The sequence below is a fragment of the Pipra filicauda genome, unplaced genomic scaffold (assembly GCF_003945595.2).
Source record: "Pipra filicauda isolate LSUMZ 115617 unplaced genomic scaffold, ASM394559v2 scaffold150_size2825430_pilon, whole genome shotgun sequence".
NCBI lineage: Eukaryota > Metazoa > Chordata > Aves > Passeriformes > Pipridae > Pipra > Pipra filicauda.
Window position 1 is genome coordinate 1 of NW_024103996.1, and position 15,906 is coordinate 15,906.

At 57.1% G+C, this 15,906-nt stretch overlaps 1 protein-coding gene and 1 long non-coding RNA gene across 2 annotated transcripts; both read right to left on the reverse strand.

The window, feature by feature from the left end:
- Positions 1 to 2,837: 2,837 nt before the first annotated feature.
- On the reverse strand, positions 2,838 to 3,685 carry LOC120322763. The gene is made up of 2 exons (XR_005562659.1): positions 3,477 to 3,685; positions 2,838 to 3,444 (listed from the first exon to the last, which is right to left on the reverse strand). It is a non-coding gene; the product is annotated as an uncharacterized LOC120322763 (long non-coding RNA).
- Positions 3,686 to 7,997: 4,312 nt separating this feature from the next.
- Positions 7,998 to 14,222, reverse strand: REC8 (REC8 meiotic recombination protein). Its single transcript, XM_027746330.2, is given in 19 exon segments — positions 7,998 to 8,306; positions 8,308 to 8,417; positions 8,420 to 8,503; positions 8,506 to 8,645; positions 8,791 to 8,865; positions 9,259 to 9,301; positions 9,558 to 9,603; positions 9,703 to 9,800; positions 9,895 to 9,961; positions 10,294 to 10,463; positions 10,680 to 10,721; positions 11,027 to 11,102; positions 11,255 to 11,331; positions 11,655 to 11,700; positions 12,443 to 12,536; positions 13,034 to 13,112; positions 13,276 to 13,430; positions 13,912 to 13,980; positions 14,111 to 14,222. Coding segments are annotated over 19 exon segments (1,635 nt in total). The 5' UTR covers positions 14,167 to 14,222; the 3' UTR covers positions 7,998 to 8,198.
- Positions 14,223 to 15,906: the final 1,684 nt, after the last annotated feature.

Below are 15,906 nucleotides of genomic sequence, written 5' to 3' on the forward strand. Positions count from 1 at the left end.
GCCCTGTAAGCAGGGCAGGGCTTTTCTCAACCCCCAGCCCGCCCTGTAAGCAGGGCAGGGCTTTTCTCGTCCCCCAGCCCGCCCTGTAAGCAGGGCAGGGCTTTTCCCAACCCCCAGCCCGCCCTGTAAGCAGGGCAGGGCTTTTCCCGACCCCCAGCCCGCCCTGTAAGCAGGGCAGGGCTTTTCCCCCTGGCACCTTTGTGCCTGCTTATGGCCCCTGGCCAGAGTGACCCCCTGTAGCTGGGGCGTGTCACGGCCTTGGTCCCTGGGCCACCTGTGAAGCCCCTCAGTGTGCTGAGGCCCCTCTGGCCTCTGCAGAGCCCGGGGCAGGGCTGAGGCTCTGCTCTCCTGCCCAGAGGGAGGGATGCCTCCCCACACGTTGGCTGCACAGAGCCTGCTCCCTCTTCTGGGACGTTCCCCCTTTGTGTTTTTGTCTTTGTCGGTGTGAGTGAGCAAGGGAGCCTGTGCTTTGTCCCCCATAGCAAAAACGAGGCTAGTGTAGCTTAGACTTCCCAGGAGGGAAAGAGGGGCTCTGTGCAGCAACCGGGGGGTGCCCTCTGAACCCACGGGTGGAGACAGGGCCCAGCCTTGCCCCTTCTTCCCCAGGACAGAGCGAAGCCCGTTAGTGGTGGTGCAGGCACCGTGACCCGCCTGTAGCCAGGGCCTGGGCGTGTGCCTGCGCTGCGGGGCTGCCTGTCCTGCTGGTGATGTGCCAGCGTGATCCCCCCCCCGGCCTTAGGCCGTCAGGCCACTGTTGGGAGTGCCGGGCCTCGGGGGCGGCCCTGTAAGTGGGGCTTTGTGCGTCCCCCGTGCCCGGCGGGCGGTTGGAGGGACCCCCTGTAACCAGGCGGGTGTCCCGTGGGGTCCCCACCCTTTCACAGGCGTGGGGCTGGGCGTGTGCCCTGCCTGTCCTCGGGGGAAGGCCGAGCTCCGTGGCTCCCTGGGTGTGGACCCGCCTGTAAGCAGGGTCCGGGTCTGGGAGCCTTTGTGCTCCCTCAGCTGGCAGCCTGTGCGGGGCGACCGCCCCGTTAGCGGGGAGCGGGTCAGGTGCCCCCGAAGCGGAGAGAAGGAGCCTCCGCAGGCCTTTGGGCCCAGGGCTGCCCTGTAAGTCGGGGCCAGTGCCCTGGAGTCCCGGGCACTTTGCGCTCCAGGCAGCGGCCGGAGCCCCCTGTAAGCAGGGGTGCAGCCTCTTTGGCCACTGCCTTGCATGCCCAGCTGCCTTTGCCCAGAGGGCCCGGCTCCCAGCAGCGGATGGACTGCGTCGCCCTGGTGAGACCAAGTGAAGTTTGGAGGGGTTTATGGAGCTGGGGGGTCCTGTGGGCGGGTGGGGAGGGGCTTGGAGATGTGCTGCCGGGGCCGTGGGGTCATTGTTGCCTTCGTACGGAGGAGCTGGTGTTTCTCGGGCCCACATGTGTTGTCCCGCCCTCGCAGAAGCCGTCGGAGGAGAGGGCAGAAGAGGCGTCGTGTGGGACTGTAGCGCTTATGCGGGAAAACGACACAGTGGGAGAAGCTGGAGTGTTGCGTGAAAGTGTGAGAGTCATGCGAGTCGGCGGGCAGGTGGTGGCTGGGGCAGCTGCCTCTAGGTCCTGCTCTCCTTCCGCGTAAGGACTCAGAGCTTCTGAGTCCGAGCTGCGTCCTCTTGCCTTGGCAGGAGCCCTCCGCGAAGAAAGCAGAGCTGTGGAGTGGGACAGCGAGGTCAGAGCGAGGAAGAAGAGCGTCAGCTCCGCCCTCAAGAGGGGACGGGAGAAAGGCCCTCTGGGCAAAGGCCCCTCCCTGCCATCCCCGGGGCGGGGATCCCTAAGAGTCCGGCGGGCAGCTTCCGGTTGCGCCGGGCTTGGCGCTGGGCGACCTGCCTGTAAGCAAGGCTGGGTCCTTGGCGTTGGCCTTTGGCCATGGCGCTCCTGTGGCTGCCCGGAGAGAGGGGCAACCGCCCTGTAAGGAGGGTCAGAGTCCCTGTCTCTGCACCCGAGGGGGGAAACGCAGCTCTCCCGACCCCCCGCCGTGGCAGCGTGGGGCTGGGGCCCTGTCCCCCCAGCGGCCTTAGGCCGCGAGGCTTTTGGTGGGTGTGCCGGGCCTCGGGGGGGTGGCTCCGTAAGTGGGGCTTTGTGTGTCCCCCCCTGCTCTGCGGGCGGTTGGAAGAACCCCTTCTAATCAGGCAGGTGTCTCGCGGGGTCTCCCGCACTCCAGCGCCACTCCCACTGTGGATTCGAACACAAGGACCACACACAATTTCCACTCAAACCAGGGCGGTGCTGAGGTCCGTTCCCGGGAGCCTCAGGAGCGCCCGAAGGGGCGGGTCGTCAGCAACCCCCAGCGGCGGCGTGCAGCGCGGGGAGCGGCTGCGCGGGGCGGGGGCGGGTCCCGCGGCTGCGACGGGGCGGGGAAGGGACCCCCGGGCCGGCCCCGTCCGGCACCGCCGCTGATACTGCTCTGCCACTGCCCTTTGCCCACTATATTAACATTATAAATCCAGAATTTAATCCAGAGCACCACAAGCTCCCAAGTGCGGGAGATTTCCAGTCTTGTTATTTTCTCTTTTTAACTCAGAACGTGTTCATGCCTTATGCGACCACCCCAGTTCTGTCCCATCCACCTGAGCTGGGCGGGTGAGGCCAAAGCTCCCCTTCCTTCTGGGGAATCATTGTCCAAGCACATGGATGCTCATTCTGGGCAGGACCTGCAACCAACCTGGAAAGGGCAAAAGGAAAATGGTGTCTCCTGTTAGAAAAGTAATGTCTATAAACATAAATTTTGGACCAGTGATGCAGCCACTGAACGAGGGGAAAAGCTTAGAGAAACTGAGCAGTACTTCTATTACACACAATAATGAAAACCAATAAATGCTAAAATGGACTTTATTGAGCTGCAACACCAGGACAGTCACAGGAGGTAAAGGCGAGAGGAACACCAAAGCAGCACCTGGGGGTCTGGTTGGAGGAACACAATCTTACCAAATTATGAGCCAGGGCAGGGCATTTGGGACAACCCTTGCTGACTGGAAAGGATTCAGGCTCCAGGGCTCAGTCTGCAGCTGGCAGTCGATCCATTACCAACCACCTCACCCATTCTGTCCAAAAGACCACCTCTTTCCCCTCTACGTTGCCTCCCACCTTCCTACATAAAACAGTGCCTATGTCCCCTCTAAATTACTCCAGGTTTTCAGCTAAAAGGGTCACCTCTGTCCCCACTAAGTTACCTCCAGTTTTCTGTCCAAAATGCTGCCACAGTCTTGTCTGAATTCCCAACCTTTCTCTCAGAAAGGCTCCTCTTTTTTCAAGATACCCACGGATTCACCCCACAATAAAGGTGATTTTGTTTCATCCAAATTACCTTAGCGTTTCTGTGAAAAATGTCACCTCTGCTCCCCCTGCGTATTTGTCTCTGCTTTTCCCTCAGAAACCTTCCTTCCAATCCCTGTACAGAGGGCAGGCTGGACCCCTAAACCTCCCCTGACTAGCTCAGGTTTTACCCCAAACCTCCCCTGACTAGCTCAGGTTTTACCCCAAAATTGTCCCTTCCTGTCCTGCTCAGAGAACCTCAATTCCCCGCCCTTCCCCCCGAATGTCTCTCACTAAATTGCCTCGGTTTTACCTCAAAATGTTAATTTTATGTCCCCGGGATAGACGGAAGACCCCAACTCCCCGCTGCCCCGGGAACCGGCCCGGCTGCTCCTTCCCTACTCCGTGCCGCCCGACCGGCCGCCCCCCGCGGGGCTGCCCCGCGCCCCGCCGGGCCACTGCCCGCTCCCCGCTGCCGTCCCCCACTGCCCGCTCCCCGTTCCCGTCCCCCACTGCCCGCTTCCGCTCTCCGTCCCTCGGTGCGGCCCCGGCGGGCACCGCGCATGCGCAGGTCCCTTGGCTGCAGGACCGCTACTTGATCAGCAGGCGGCACTGGAGAGCCATTCAAGTCCCTGCGCATGCGCACTCAACGTACTGGCACAGTTTAAACTGATGCCATCAAATTCTCCATCTCCCGAATCCAGGTTCTCCTTTGCCGTGCGGTTTTTGTCTATCCCACAGTCTGGAGGGACCTCTGGCAGCTGCACTGCCCAAGAGCTGCCGAGAGACTGCTGGGAAACTTCTGACCATCGGGTGGGAGGCAGAAATAAAGTAATTCATGGCAGCACCTCAAAACCTTGGGGGGAAAACCCCATAACATTCCATTGCCTTCCTTTTTAAACAAACACCAAACTTCTTAAATACAGCCACTAAACTGTACCCTACAACTGTTTTGCACTTTCCATATAACCAGTGCAAGTCAGTTTTAAATTACAATGCTGACTTTTTTTTAAGGTTTCAAGTGTGATACAAAAAACAGTGAGAAAAGAGATTCCCCCCACGGTTTTACTCTTAGGGAAGAGAAAACCAAACCCATTCCCAGTGCTGCAATACCTCAGGCTCCCAAAAAGCCCAGCGGATGCGCTGGAGGTTTTAGCTGCCCTGGAGCACAGGGAGGAACACCGCCCTCACGGGCACAGCTGAGAACGCAAAGAGCAGCGACACCATCGGCTCCTGGAAGCCCAGCTGTGCTGGGGCCTGGCGAGGAAGGGCACTGGCTTTTCTTCCTGCCTGAGAGCAAAAAGCCTTGGTGCTGATGACTTCTACAAAGTGCATCAGCTCTGAAGGGAAGCTCAGAATATTTAACCTCTCTGTATGAGAAAGATTTCTGTTTCTGGGAAAATCTTTTCCCAGCCAAACTCAGAATGTACACACAGGGTAAGGACGAGGCTGAAGCAATGAGAAATGAGAAACACGTTAGGACTCAATGGCACCAGTTCCAACGCTGCTGGCACTACTCAGGAAAGCCTGGCAACCCCTTGGAAGCGATGCTGATTTCTTCCATTTTGTCCCAGTCTCTTCCTGGACCTCAACTGCTTTTAGCACAGGTGCTGCTGTCTCAGTAAGGTCTTGGAGTACCACCGTAAGATATTTTAAAAACTTAGTGATTGAAAAGCATAAAGCTTTTATCATGGACGTCTGAACTCCCACAAACAGCAGCTCCAAGGGATTGACACAGGTCTACACTCATAAGCCTAATACTTCACCCTTATTTTCATGCCCTCCTCTGGGAGAAGCAGGACACAGCAGGGTGTGTAAGGTTTGGGCACTTAGTTACCTGCAGGTGGGCATGAATTTGATGGATGAGCAATGGGATGCTCCGAGGAGCTGACAGAAGCTTTGTACAGACGTGAGGTGCTTTGCAAAAAGCCATAACAGGCATTCCGTGCTCTCCCCAGGCTGGGGTTCCCCCCATCAGCCCAGACTGGTTCCCCCAAACTCGGCAGGCAGGTGCGGGTCAGTCGCCTCGATGAGGCCGCCATGTCCTTATGGGAGATGTCAGGGAGTGCCTTGTGGGCACCTCACAGCCACTGTCTTGTTTGAGGGGGCTTGGGGGGCCAGAGAGGTTTTAGAGGGCGTGGGGAGGGCCTTGGGGGTACTGATGGCATTTTCATGGGCGCTAGGAAGCAGTTGAAGGTGTTAAAGGGTGGACTACAGTGTGCTAAAATGGATTTGGGGGGTGCTGGGGAGGTTTGAGAGTGGTTTGAACGTGCTGGGATGGTTTGGCTGGTAGTATGGGGTGTGTTCTGGTACTTGAGGAGAGATCTGGGTGTGCCTCAGGGGGGCTAGAAGGTTCTAAAAGGATTTTAGGGTGTGCTGGGGAGGTTTGAGGGGAGCTTAGGGGTGCTGGATTCTTTTGAGTGGTGCTAGGAGAGGTTTGGGGATGCTCGTTGTGTTTTGAGGGTGCTGGGATAGCTTAGAGGGTGCTAAAGGGGGCTTGAGGGTGCTAAAAGAGTTTTGAGGTGTGCTGGGGTTTAAAAACAGGTTTGTGCATGCTGGGATGGTTTGAAAGGTGCTAGGAGGTGTGCTGGGGGTGCTAAAGAAGTTTCAGAGGGTGCTGGGATGTTTTCTGGGATTCTAGAAGGGGGTTTTGGGGTGCTAAGCAGGTTTTAGGGGGTGCTGGAGGGAGAGTTCCAGAGGGGGGGCTAGAGGTGCTAAAAGGCTTTTGGGAGGGCTGGGGTGGTTAGAGAGGGGTTGGGGGTGCTGGGATGGTTTGGAGGGTGCTAGGAGAGGGTTGAGGTGCTGATGTGGTTTTAAGGGGTGCTGGGAGAGATGCCTGGGGAACTTTAGGGGTCACCACAAGCATCTCATGTTTCCCGCCTTTTCCCCCTCACAGTTCCTGTCGTTTTTTACCTCCTATTTCCCACCCTTTCCCCTTCACAGTTCCCACCCTTTTCTCCCTCGTGTTTCCCACTTTTTCCCCCCTTAATTTAAAGCCTTGAAGTGGTATCAAAGGCGGTTTTCCCCTTGATTTAATCTTTAAAATAATAGAAAAATAGGTTTCCTCTTGATTTAAAGCCCTTTTCTCCTGAAAACCCCCTTTTTTCTGAAGTGTCTGGGCTGCACTGGGGAGAAACTGGAGGCACTCCCCCCCAAACATCCCCAGACCCCCTCAAAATCCCCCCTAACCCCCTCAAACTTCCCCAAACCCTCCCAAACTCCCTACTCAAAGCCCCAAAACCCCTCAAGCCCCAAGTCCCTCTTTAGCCTCCCCAAATCTCCACCAAAACTCCCATAACCTCCCAACCCCCCCAAATCCTCCTCAAAACCCCCTAAATCCCCCCAGATCCCCCACAAAATCATTCAACCACCCTGACTCCCCAGAGCCTCCCCATATCCACCTGAAACACCCCAGAATATCCTCCCAGATCCCCCTCAAACCCAATCTCCCCAAAGCTCTCCCGACCCCCCTAGACCACTCCAAATCCCCCAGACCCACAGTTTAGCCTCCCCACAACAATCCCCCCAAAATTCTTCCAAATCTCACCCAAAACCTGAAGACCACCCCAAAATCTCCCAGAGCCCCCATTTAGCCCCCACAAAATACCCTACAATGCTGCCTAAAACCCCCCAAATCCCCTCAAACCCCCTTCTTTAGCCCCATCAAATCCCTCCAAATACCTCAAACCCCTCCGAGTCCTACCCAAATCTGCCCCAAACCCCTGCCAAGACCCCATAAACTCTCCATCCCTCCTTTAGCCCCTCCAAAGGCCACAAAATCCCCCCAAGCCCCCACAACGCCCTCTAAATCCCCCAAGCACCCAAAACTCAAAAATCCTACCTAACCCCCCCAAAACAACCCAAAATCCTCCTTATACCTACGCAAAACTTCCCCAAACGTCTCAGGTTCTCCCAACTCCCCCATAGATCCTCTGCTCCCCCGACCACTCAGAAAGCCCCAAATGTATTGTGTGCCTTCCCTTTGCACCTGCTGTGCTGTTAAACCTGTGCTGGTAATGGGGTGTCCATACTGGGTTATACTGGTGTGTACTGGGGCAGATGGGGACACATGGGGCTCTCTGTGGTTCATTATGGGGCAACCATGAATTTGCACTGGTCCATACTGGTTTATACTGGTCTGTACTGGGGTAGATGGAGGGAACTTGGAGGTCTCTATGGGGCACTTGCAGGTCATTATGGGGCAGCCATGACTCCATACTGGTTTATACTGGTCCCAGGTGCTGCCCCTCACCCATGACCAGTTGCAGGTGCCGCTCGAGCAGGTGGGGTGAGACCCCCCCAACCCCCTCAGGGGTGTCCAGGTGACTGCAGCATCATCCCCCCCAGGTTACCCCAGGAGTGTCCAGGTGACCCTGAGGGACATCCAGATGTGCCCCAGGTGTTCCCAACCCCCGTCAGGTGCCCCCGAGGTGCGTCCACATGTGTGCAAGTGATGCCAACTCCCCCCAGGTGCTATCCCATGATGCCCCAGGGCACTGTGCGTGTCCCAGGTGTATCCCCTGGTGCCCCCAGGTAAAGGGGGCTCTGCCCCATCCCCATCACTGTCGAGTCCCTCCCCACTCAGGGGACCTCCAGGTAGGCGTGGCCAGGCTGAGCCCCACCCACACACCTGCAGGAGGTGCTAGAGGCCCTGCCCCCTCCCCCGAGTGACATCACTGGCAGCCAATAAATGCCCAGGACAGGCCAGAAGAAGGTGGGGTTTATTCCGGGCGGGGACGGAGCGAGACAGTGATTGGTCCGTAGGGACGAGGCTGGTCCAGGCGCACCCAATGGGCACCACAGAGCTCTGAGGGGGCGGGGCTTGGGGTTAGGGGGCAGGGCTTAGGGAGAGGGGTTGGGCCAATGGGTGTGGTTTGTGGGAAGGAGGCGGGGCTGGAGCTGTGGGGGAGGGGAGGGCCCTCAGGAAAGGGAGGAGTTTGGGACACAGAGGATGTGGCTTGTGGGAAGGGGGCAGAGCTTGGGGAGACGGGTTAGGGAAAGTGGGCATGGCTTCAAGGAAATGGGGTAGGAAAGGGGGTGTGGTTTGGGGAAAGGGTGGGGCTTGGGGAAAAGGGGCAGGTCCGGAAGGTGAGCAGGTGGGGAAGGGGCGGGGCTTAAAGCAAAAGGTGCTCAGAGCCAGGGCTGGGCTTCTGCAGAAAGGGCGGGGCTTGGGGAAGGAGCCCGGTGGGGAAAGGGGTGGGGTGGGGTTTGTGGGGAAAGGGGCGTGGTTTGGCAAAAGGGGGCATGTCCCTAAACTCACCGAGGCAGAGAGCAAAGATCTTTGCCACGCGTGCGCGGGATGCCCCCGGGGGCAGCATGGCCGTCAGCTCCGATCCCCCCGGGCGCTGGGCGTGCTCCAGGATCAGTCTGGGGACAGTCCGGATCCCACAGATCCCAATCCCCAAATTTTCCCCCTACTGCCCAAATTTCCCCATTTTTGCCCAGTTTTCCCCAAATGCTCCCTAATGCCACAGATCCCAATCCCACCCCACAGATCCCAATCCCAACTCACCTCCGAAGGTCGGGAGGAGCTTCAACCACCTCCGGAAGCTCCGGAAGCTCTGGGACAATGGGTGGGGCCGGGGGCCTGTGGGCAGTACTCAGGGGGTCAGTGTGACCCCACCCACTTCCCCCAACCCACACCTTCTGCCGTACCCCTCCCTCTTTCCCCAATCCCTGCCCCATTTCCTCTAGCTCTACCCCCTTTTCCCCAATCCTGCTCCCTTCCCAAGCCCCGCCCCTTTCTCAGGACACACCCCTTTCTCCCCTGGATGGTGCAAGACCTGCTCCCAAGCGAAAGCCCCGCCCCCAAACCAAGCTCCACCCCCAGTCCTGCACTGTCCATTAGCTGCACCTGGATTCACTACACCCCCAACAGACCAATCACCGCCCACCCAGAATAAGCCCCGCCCCTTTTCCAGGCCCTGCCGAGCATAATTGGCTGCTGGTGACATCCCTGCCCCAGCCACGCCCCACTCACAGTCTCTCCAGCGGCTCCTCCTCGAGGGGCTCCAGGGACACTTCTGGGGAGGGGAAGGGACTAAAAGTGATCCCCTGGCCCTGCCCTCAGGGTGCCCCATAGCGATACAACCCCACAGCAACCCCGCAACTGCGCCACAGTGACCCAACTGGCCCCGAGTGACCCCAAACTACCCCCAGCGACCCTTAATTGCCCCGTAGTGACCCCCAAACTGCCCAGCAGTGACCTCCAAGTGCCGCACAGCGACCCCACACTGCCCCATAGAACCCCCAAGTTCCCGAGAGCCACCCCCAATTCACCTGAGATCAGGGTGGGCAGACTCGGCTCCAGGGCCTCCCGAAGCACCTGGAGAGGGACAGGGGTGTGGGGTAGTGGGTCTATGGGGCGGGATTGGGGTCTACGGGGTAGATCTATGGGGCAGGATTGGGATCTACAGGGCCTCACCTCCAAGTCGCTGGGCAGCTCCGGGGGCGGGGCCGCAGGCGGGGCAGGGCGCTGGGCACAGCGTCCCCACAGCTCCCACAGCTCAGGGGGCAGCCAATCTGTGGGGCAGAGCAGGAGGTCACTCACTATGGGGCAGGAACCCCCACTATGGGGCAGGAATCCCCTGCTATGGGGTGGCTGTGGGGGTCTCACCGTGGGTGGGGGCGTTCAGGAGCTCACTTGGGGGGCGGCGGAACCTGTGGGGCGGCTCCAGCAGCACCTGTGGGGCAGAGACAGGATCTGTGTATTAATGTACTGGGCAGGGGGACCTCTGGACTAGATCTATGGGGAAGAGGGGTCTATGGGGCAGATCTATGGGGCAGGGAGGCATCCACCCATGTCAGAGTGGATCTATGGGTCGGGGGGATCTATGGGGGGATGTATGACGTAGGGGAACTATGGGGGAAATATGGGATCTATGGGTCAATCTATAGGGCGGATCTATGGGAAGACTTATGGGGCAGGGGGATCTATGGGGCAGGGAGGGATCTGTGGGCATAGGGCAGATATATGGAGCAGGAGAGATCTATGGGTCAGAACCCCCACACTCACCAGGGGCTGACAGTGGGCTTGGGGCTGGAGCAGCTGTGCCCGGAACAGCTTGGGGGAGATGTGGGGCACGAGGTCCATGTGGGGCGGGAGGCGACGACGGGGGATGCGGCGACGCACCGGGACCTCCGGAATGGGGGGAGGCAGGGCGGGCTCCTCCGGGGGTGGGGGACCTGCCCCAGAAGTGCTCACAGCCCCATAAGTACCCCACCAACCCCAAAAGCACCCCCACAGACCCATAAGTGTTCCCACTCTACAAACGCCCCCCAGAGCTACAAGTGCCTCCCCATCCCCACAAGTGCTCCCACCTCATAATTGCCCCCAGCCCCAAAAGTGCCCCCCCAGCCCCATTAAGTGCTCCCATCCCATAAGTGCCCCCCAAGTCTCACGGGGGATGGGGGGTGGCGCCGGCAGCTCCTCCAGTTCCTCCACTGTGGGCAGAGATCCTCAAATGAACCCACAGACCCCTAAGGGTCCTCCACCCCCTCTCCTGTCCCTCAAGTGGCCCCCCCGGCCCCACAAGTGACCCCAAGTGCCCACAATCCCCCAGCCCAACACCTGCCCCACAAGGGACCCCAAATGCCTCACAAGTGCCCATAGCAACCCCTAAGTGTCTCCCAACTCCTCCCAACCAACGCCCAAGTACCCCATGACCCCCAACTCCCCGCCTCCTGCTTGCCCCCAAGTGACTCCCCTGCCCCCCAAGCCCCCCCTGCCCCCCAAGTGCCCCCCTCACCCGGGGGCAGCAGCTCCTCGGCCTCAGCCTCGAGCAGCAGCTGCAGCTCTCTGGGGGTCACTTCAGGCAGCTCCTCCTGACCCCAGAGACCCAAAGATTACCTCTGGCCCCCCCAAAGACCCCCAGGGACCCCCCAGAGACCCACAGCAATCCCCAAGTGACCCCCAGCTGATGCCCAGGGAGCCCCAGGTGACAGCCAGGACCTCCCAGAACCCCAAACTGTGGCACCTCCAGGGGCGGCGGCAGCGGCGGAACTTCGGGTTCCCGCAGGGTGATGATCTCAGGGGACACCGTCACGGGGGGCCCTGGGGGCACAGACCAGCACTGACCAGTCCAGGGTGTGGAGCACTACAGACGGGCATTCACCCCCCAGAGCTCCTTGCACCCACCAGTACGGATCAGTGTGGACTAATGGGAATGAGAAGAGATCACTACAGACCAGTACCGACCAGTATAAACCAGTATGGACCACCCATATACAACCTCTATACCAGTCCTAGACCTCCCGAGCCCACCACCACAATCCAGTATGGACCAGAACAGACCAACAACCATCCCCCTTCCAGCCCTAACCCCACCTACACCCACCAGTATAAACCAGTACAGGCCAGTGCAGCACAGAGCTCACCTCGGGGGAACTCGATCTCAATGGGTGGGGGCAGGAGCTCCTCCACCTGTGGAGGAGGCACAGACCAGTATAAACCAGTATGAACCAATCTAAACTGGCCTGGGGTCACTATGGGGAAATCTGGGAACAATTTTGAGAAATCTGGGCAAAAATGGGGAATTTTGGGGAGAATTTGGGGAACTGGGGGCAAAGATGGGAAAGACTGGAGAGAAATTAGGCAAATTTAGGCAAAAATGAGGAAATTAGAGACAAAACGAGAAAATTACGGGGAAATTGATGAAATCTGAGGAAAACTGAGGCAGAAATGGGGAAATTCAGGGCAAATTCGAGGAATTTTTGGGCCAACTTGTGGAACTGAGGCACATTTGGAGGCATTTTGGGAAACTGGGGCAAAAATGGATAAATTAGAGTGAAAATGAGGAAATCTGGGAAAACTTATGAAATTTGAGGGAAACTGAGGAAAAATGGGGAAATTCTGCAGGGCAAATGGGGAAATTTGAGGCAAACTCAATGAAATTTTGGGCAAGTTCTAGGCAATTCTGGGCAGGAACCTGGCAACCAGGCCCTGCCCCAGAGCTCCTCCAATCAAACACTGTGGCTGTGGGAAGTGGCCACACCCACCCAGGACCAAAAATGGGGAAATTGTGGAAATTTGGGGTAAAGTGGGGTAAACATGGGGAAGTTGAGGGAAAATTGGGCAAATTTGGGAAAGTCTCGGGAAAATTTGAGGAAATTTGGGGAAATTGGGGAAATGTGGGGTCACCATGGGACTATGGGGGGGGCGGTACCTGAGGAAGCTCCACTCCCATCACCCCAAAAAAGGGGTCGGGGGCCAATTCCAGCTCCACCATCAGAGCCTGGGTATCAGGGAGCAGCTGGGTCCTGGGGGGAAAAAGGGGTTCAGAAGGTGCTTGGGGGAACTGGGGGGGTCGCAGGTGAGACCTCAAGGGAGTACCAGTGAGGCACAGGGGTTGGGGGGGCTTTGGAGGCAGGTTAGAGGCACCCTGAGGAAGTTTGGGAGGTCCCAGGGGTGTTTAGGGGTCCCAGAGGGGTTTGGGGATGTTCGAGGGTGTTTCTGGGGTATTTCAGGATGGATTTTTGGTGGTTTGTGTTGGTTTTTGAGGTTTGGGGGTGTTTTTTGCGGTGGTTTTTAGGGTAGTTTTGGGGTCTCTAGGTGTGTTTTTGGGGTGTTGTGGGATGTTTTGTTTGTTGGGTATTTTGGGGTGGTTTGGGTGTGCTTTGGGGTACTTTTGGACGTTTAGGGGGTGGCTTAGGGCTGTTTCGATCTGTTTTGAGGGCATTTGGGGGTGTTTTCAGGGGTGCTTAGGGCCGTTTGGGGGTGTTTGGGGGTATTTTGGGTTGTTTCGGGAGTCTCTGACCGGCGGGAGGGGCTCATGTCGATCTCCACCAGCGGGGGCCGCGCGCGGTGCAGCCGGTCCAGGATCTGCGAGGCATCCTCTGGGCGGGGGAGGAGCTGCGGCTGGAACGGGACCCCCAAACACCCCAAACACCTCCCAGGTTTCCCCCAACACCCACCCACCCCCCAGGATCCCCCAAACATCCCAACTTTCCCCCCCGGGAACTCCCCCAAAATCCCACTCGAGCCCCGCCCAGCCCGTACCGAGCAGGTTCCCGCACTGCCGCACGAACACCCGAACCAGCCCGAGCTGCAGCATCGCCGCCAGGTACAGCGAGCACCGGGGGGGCGGAGCTCCGGCCGGCGGGGGCGGGACCTCCCACCCGCTGCGACCATTCACGAACGACAGCACGGAGGCACTGGGAGGGGTTGGAGAACAAGGGCCAATGGGAGCGAGGCGGGCACGGGGGCCAGTGGGCGTTTTTGGAGTATTATGGTGGTGGTGGGGGGGGATTGGGAATATTTCGGGATATTTTGGCAGTAGGCTTGGGGCGGTTTGGGTGGGCAAGGGGGCGTCTTGGGGTGTCTCAAAGTTTTGAGGTTTTCCCGCCCGCCGCGACCAATCACGTTTGACATCACCGCGGCTTTGGGCGGGGCCAGAGAGCAGCCGGCCAATGGGAGAGGCAAGGGGCGGGGCCAGAGAGCAGCCGGCCAATGGGAGAGGCAAGGGGCGGGGCCAGAGAACAGCCGGCCAATGGGAGAGGCAAAAGGCGGGGCCAGAGAGCAGCCGGCCAATGGGAGAGGCAAGGGGCGGGGCCAGAGAACAGCCGGCCAATGGGAGAGGCAGGGGCGGGGCCAGGCGGGGAAGGGTGAGGTGATTGGCTGCCGGGCCCCCCTTACCAGGTGCGCGGCACGTCCACCCCCAGGTACTCCCGGCGCAGCAGCCGCGAGCTGTAGGTGGCGGCCAACCTGCGGGGAAGGGCCCGGAACGACCGAAAAAACAGTCGGGACCCACCCGAAACCACCCCAAACCCACCCGAAACCCCCCAAACCCGAGGCAGAACGGTCCGAAGCGCCCCCAAAACCACCCCTCCCCTACCAGATGGTGCCGAAACACCCCGTGTGACGCCGGAGCACCTCAGGGTAGTAGAACATGGCGGGGGGAAGGAAAACAGCGCTAAAAAATGCTCAAAAAAAAAAAAAAAAAAAAAAAAAAAAAAAAAAAAGAAACCTCCCAAAATTGGATAAAAATAAATTCGAATGGATTAAGGCGGTGTTCAAACGATGTTAAAAAAAAAGCAGAGGGTAAAAAGGCAGTTTAGGAGATAAAACGTCTCAAAAAAACACCTCCCAAATCTCTGAGATTAAAACGCACTAAATTTTAATATTAATAATTTAGGGTGATATTTAAGTTATGTTTTAAAAATGGAGGGTTAAATGGCACCTCAATGCCTCAAATCCCCCCAGAAATTAAAACAACCCACCTAAATTTGAATAAAGATAAATATTTAAATTATTTAAAGACGGGGGAGGGTGAAATGACAATCTTTGTTCTAAAATGCCTGAAAAGGCTCCAGAAAGTCCTCAAAACCCTAATGCAATAAAATAAAATTGACTATAATTTACTATACTTCAGTAATAAAGGAGATATATAAATTATTGAGATATTTAAGAAAGGGTTAAAAAGCGTTTTGGGCACCAAAATGCCTCAGGAAAGACCCAAAATGCTACAAAAACACCTCAAAAAGCCCCGGAAATTTAAATAAAACTGACTAAGATTTAATAAATAGAAATAAATTAAGGAAATATTTAAGCTATTTAAGAAAGGGGAGGACGAAAAGGCGATTTTGTCTTTGAAATACCTCAAAAACGCCTCTGAAAAGTCTCAAATCCCCATAGAAATCCCCCCAAGTTAATGCTGAATTAATATTAATAAATTAAAGCAGTGGTATTAAGAAACTGAGGGGTAAAGGTGCTTTGGCCACTGAAATGCCTCAAGAAAACACCAAAAAGCACCTAAAATGCTTGTTAAATAACTGCACTTTATCTAATTAATAAATATTTAAGTTTTAGGGTTAGTTGGTTTAATTAGGGTGGAACTTCAGGTAAAGTGTTTAAAATAGAAATTTGGCTCTGAAATGGGGCAAAAAAGCCCTGAAACCGCGTTTAAATGGAGCAAATTTAATCAGAATTAAAGAACCTGAGGCAAAAGTTACCTACAGCTGAAAAAATTTGAGGCAATTCACCTTAACTTGAGGAGAAACAGGGTTTAAAAGTGTTTTTAGCCCTAAGCCCCCTCAGAAAACACCCGAAACTCCTCAAAAAATACCCCAAAGCTCCGCCAAACACCCGCGATTAAAACTAATTAATCGACTAAAAAATTATTCCCTTAGGGGATTAAATTAAGGCAACAAATTAACTTAAATCAATAAATGGGCTCGAAAGCGGCCGCAAACCCTTCCGGATTTCCCCGACTAAGCCCCAAAACCGCCTCAAAACCCTCCGCGGCGCCAACTAACGCCTTAATTAATCCCTTAGTCAAACCCACGAGCTCCCGTTATTTAAATCTGCTAGTTAATTAATTAATCCACCACCACGCCTCTCCCACCGCCGCCGCCAGACTGGAGAAGCGCCCCCCCGCGGCGCTCCTTATATCACCCCGGTCGCTCCGCCCCTTTTCCGCCCGGCGGCCAATCAGCGCGACGCTCGCCTCAGCACACCCCGCCCTCTGCCAGAGCGGCGCCTTCGCGGGCTTTCGCTGCTCAGCCAATCAGCGCGCGGCTCCCCTTAGACACAGGACAGAGCCGGGAGCCGTAGCGGCGCTGACCAATCAGCGCCGTCTTTGCGGAGGCGCGCGAAGAGCTAAGCCAATGGAAGCGCCGCTCGCCTCACGCC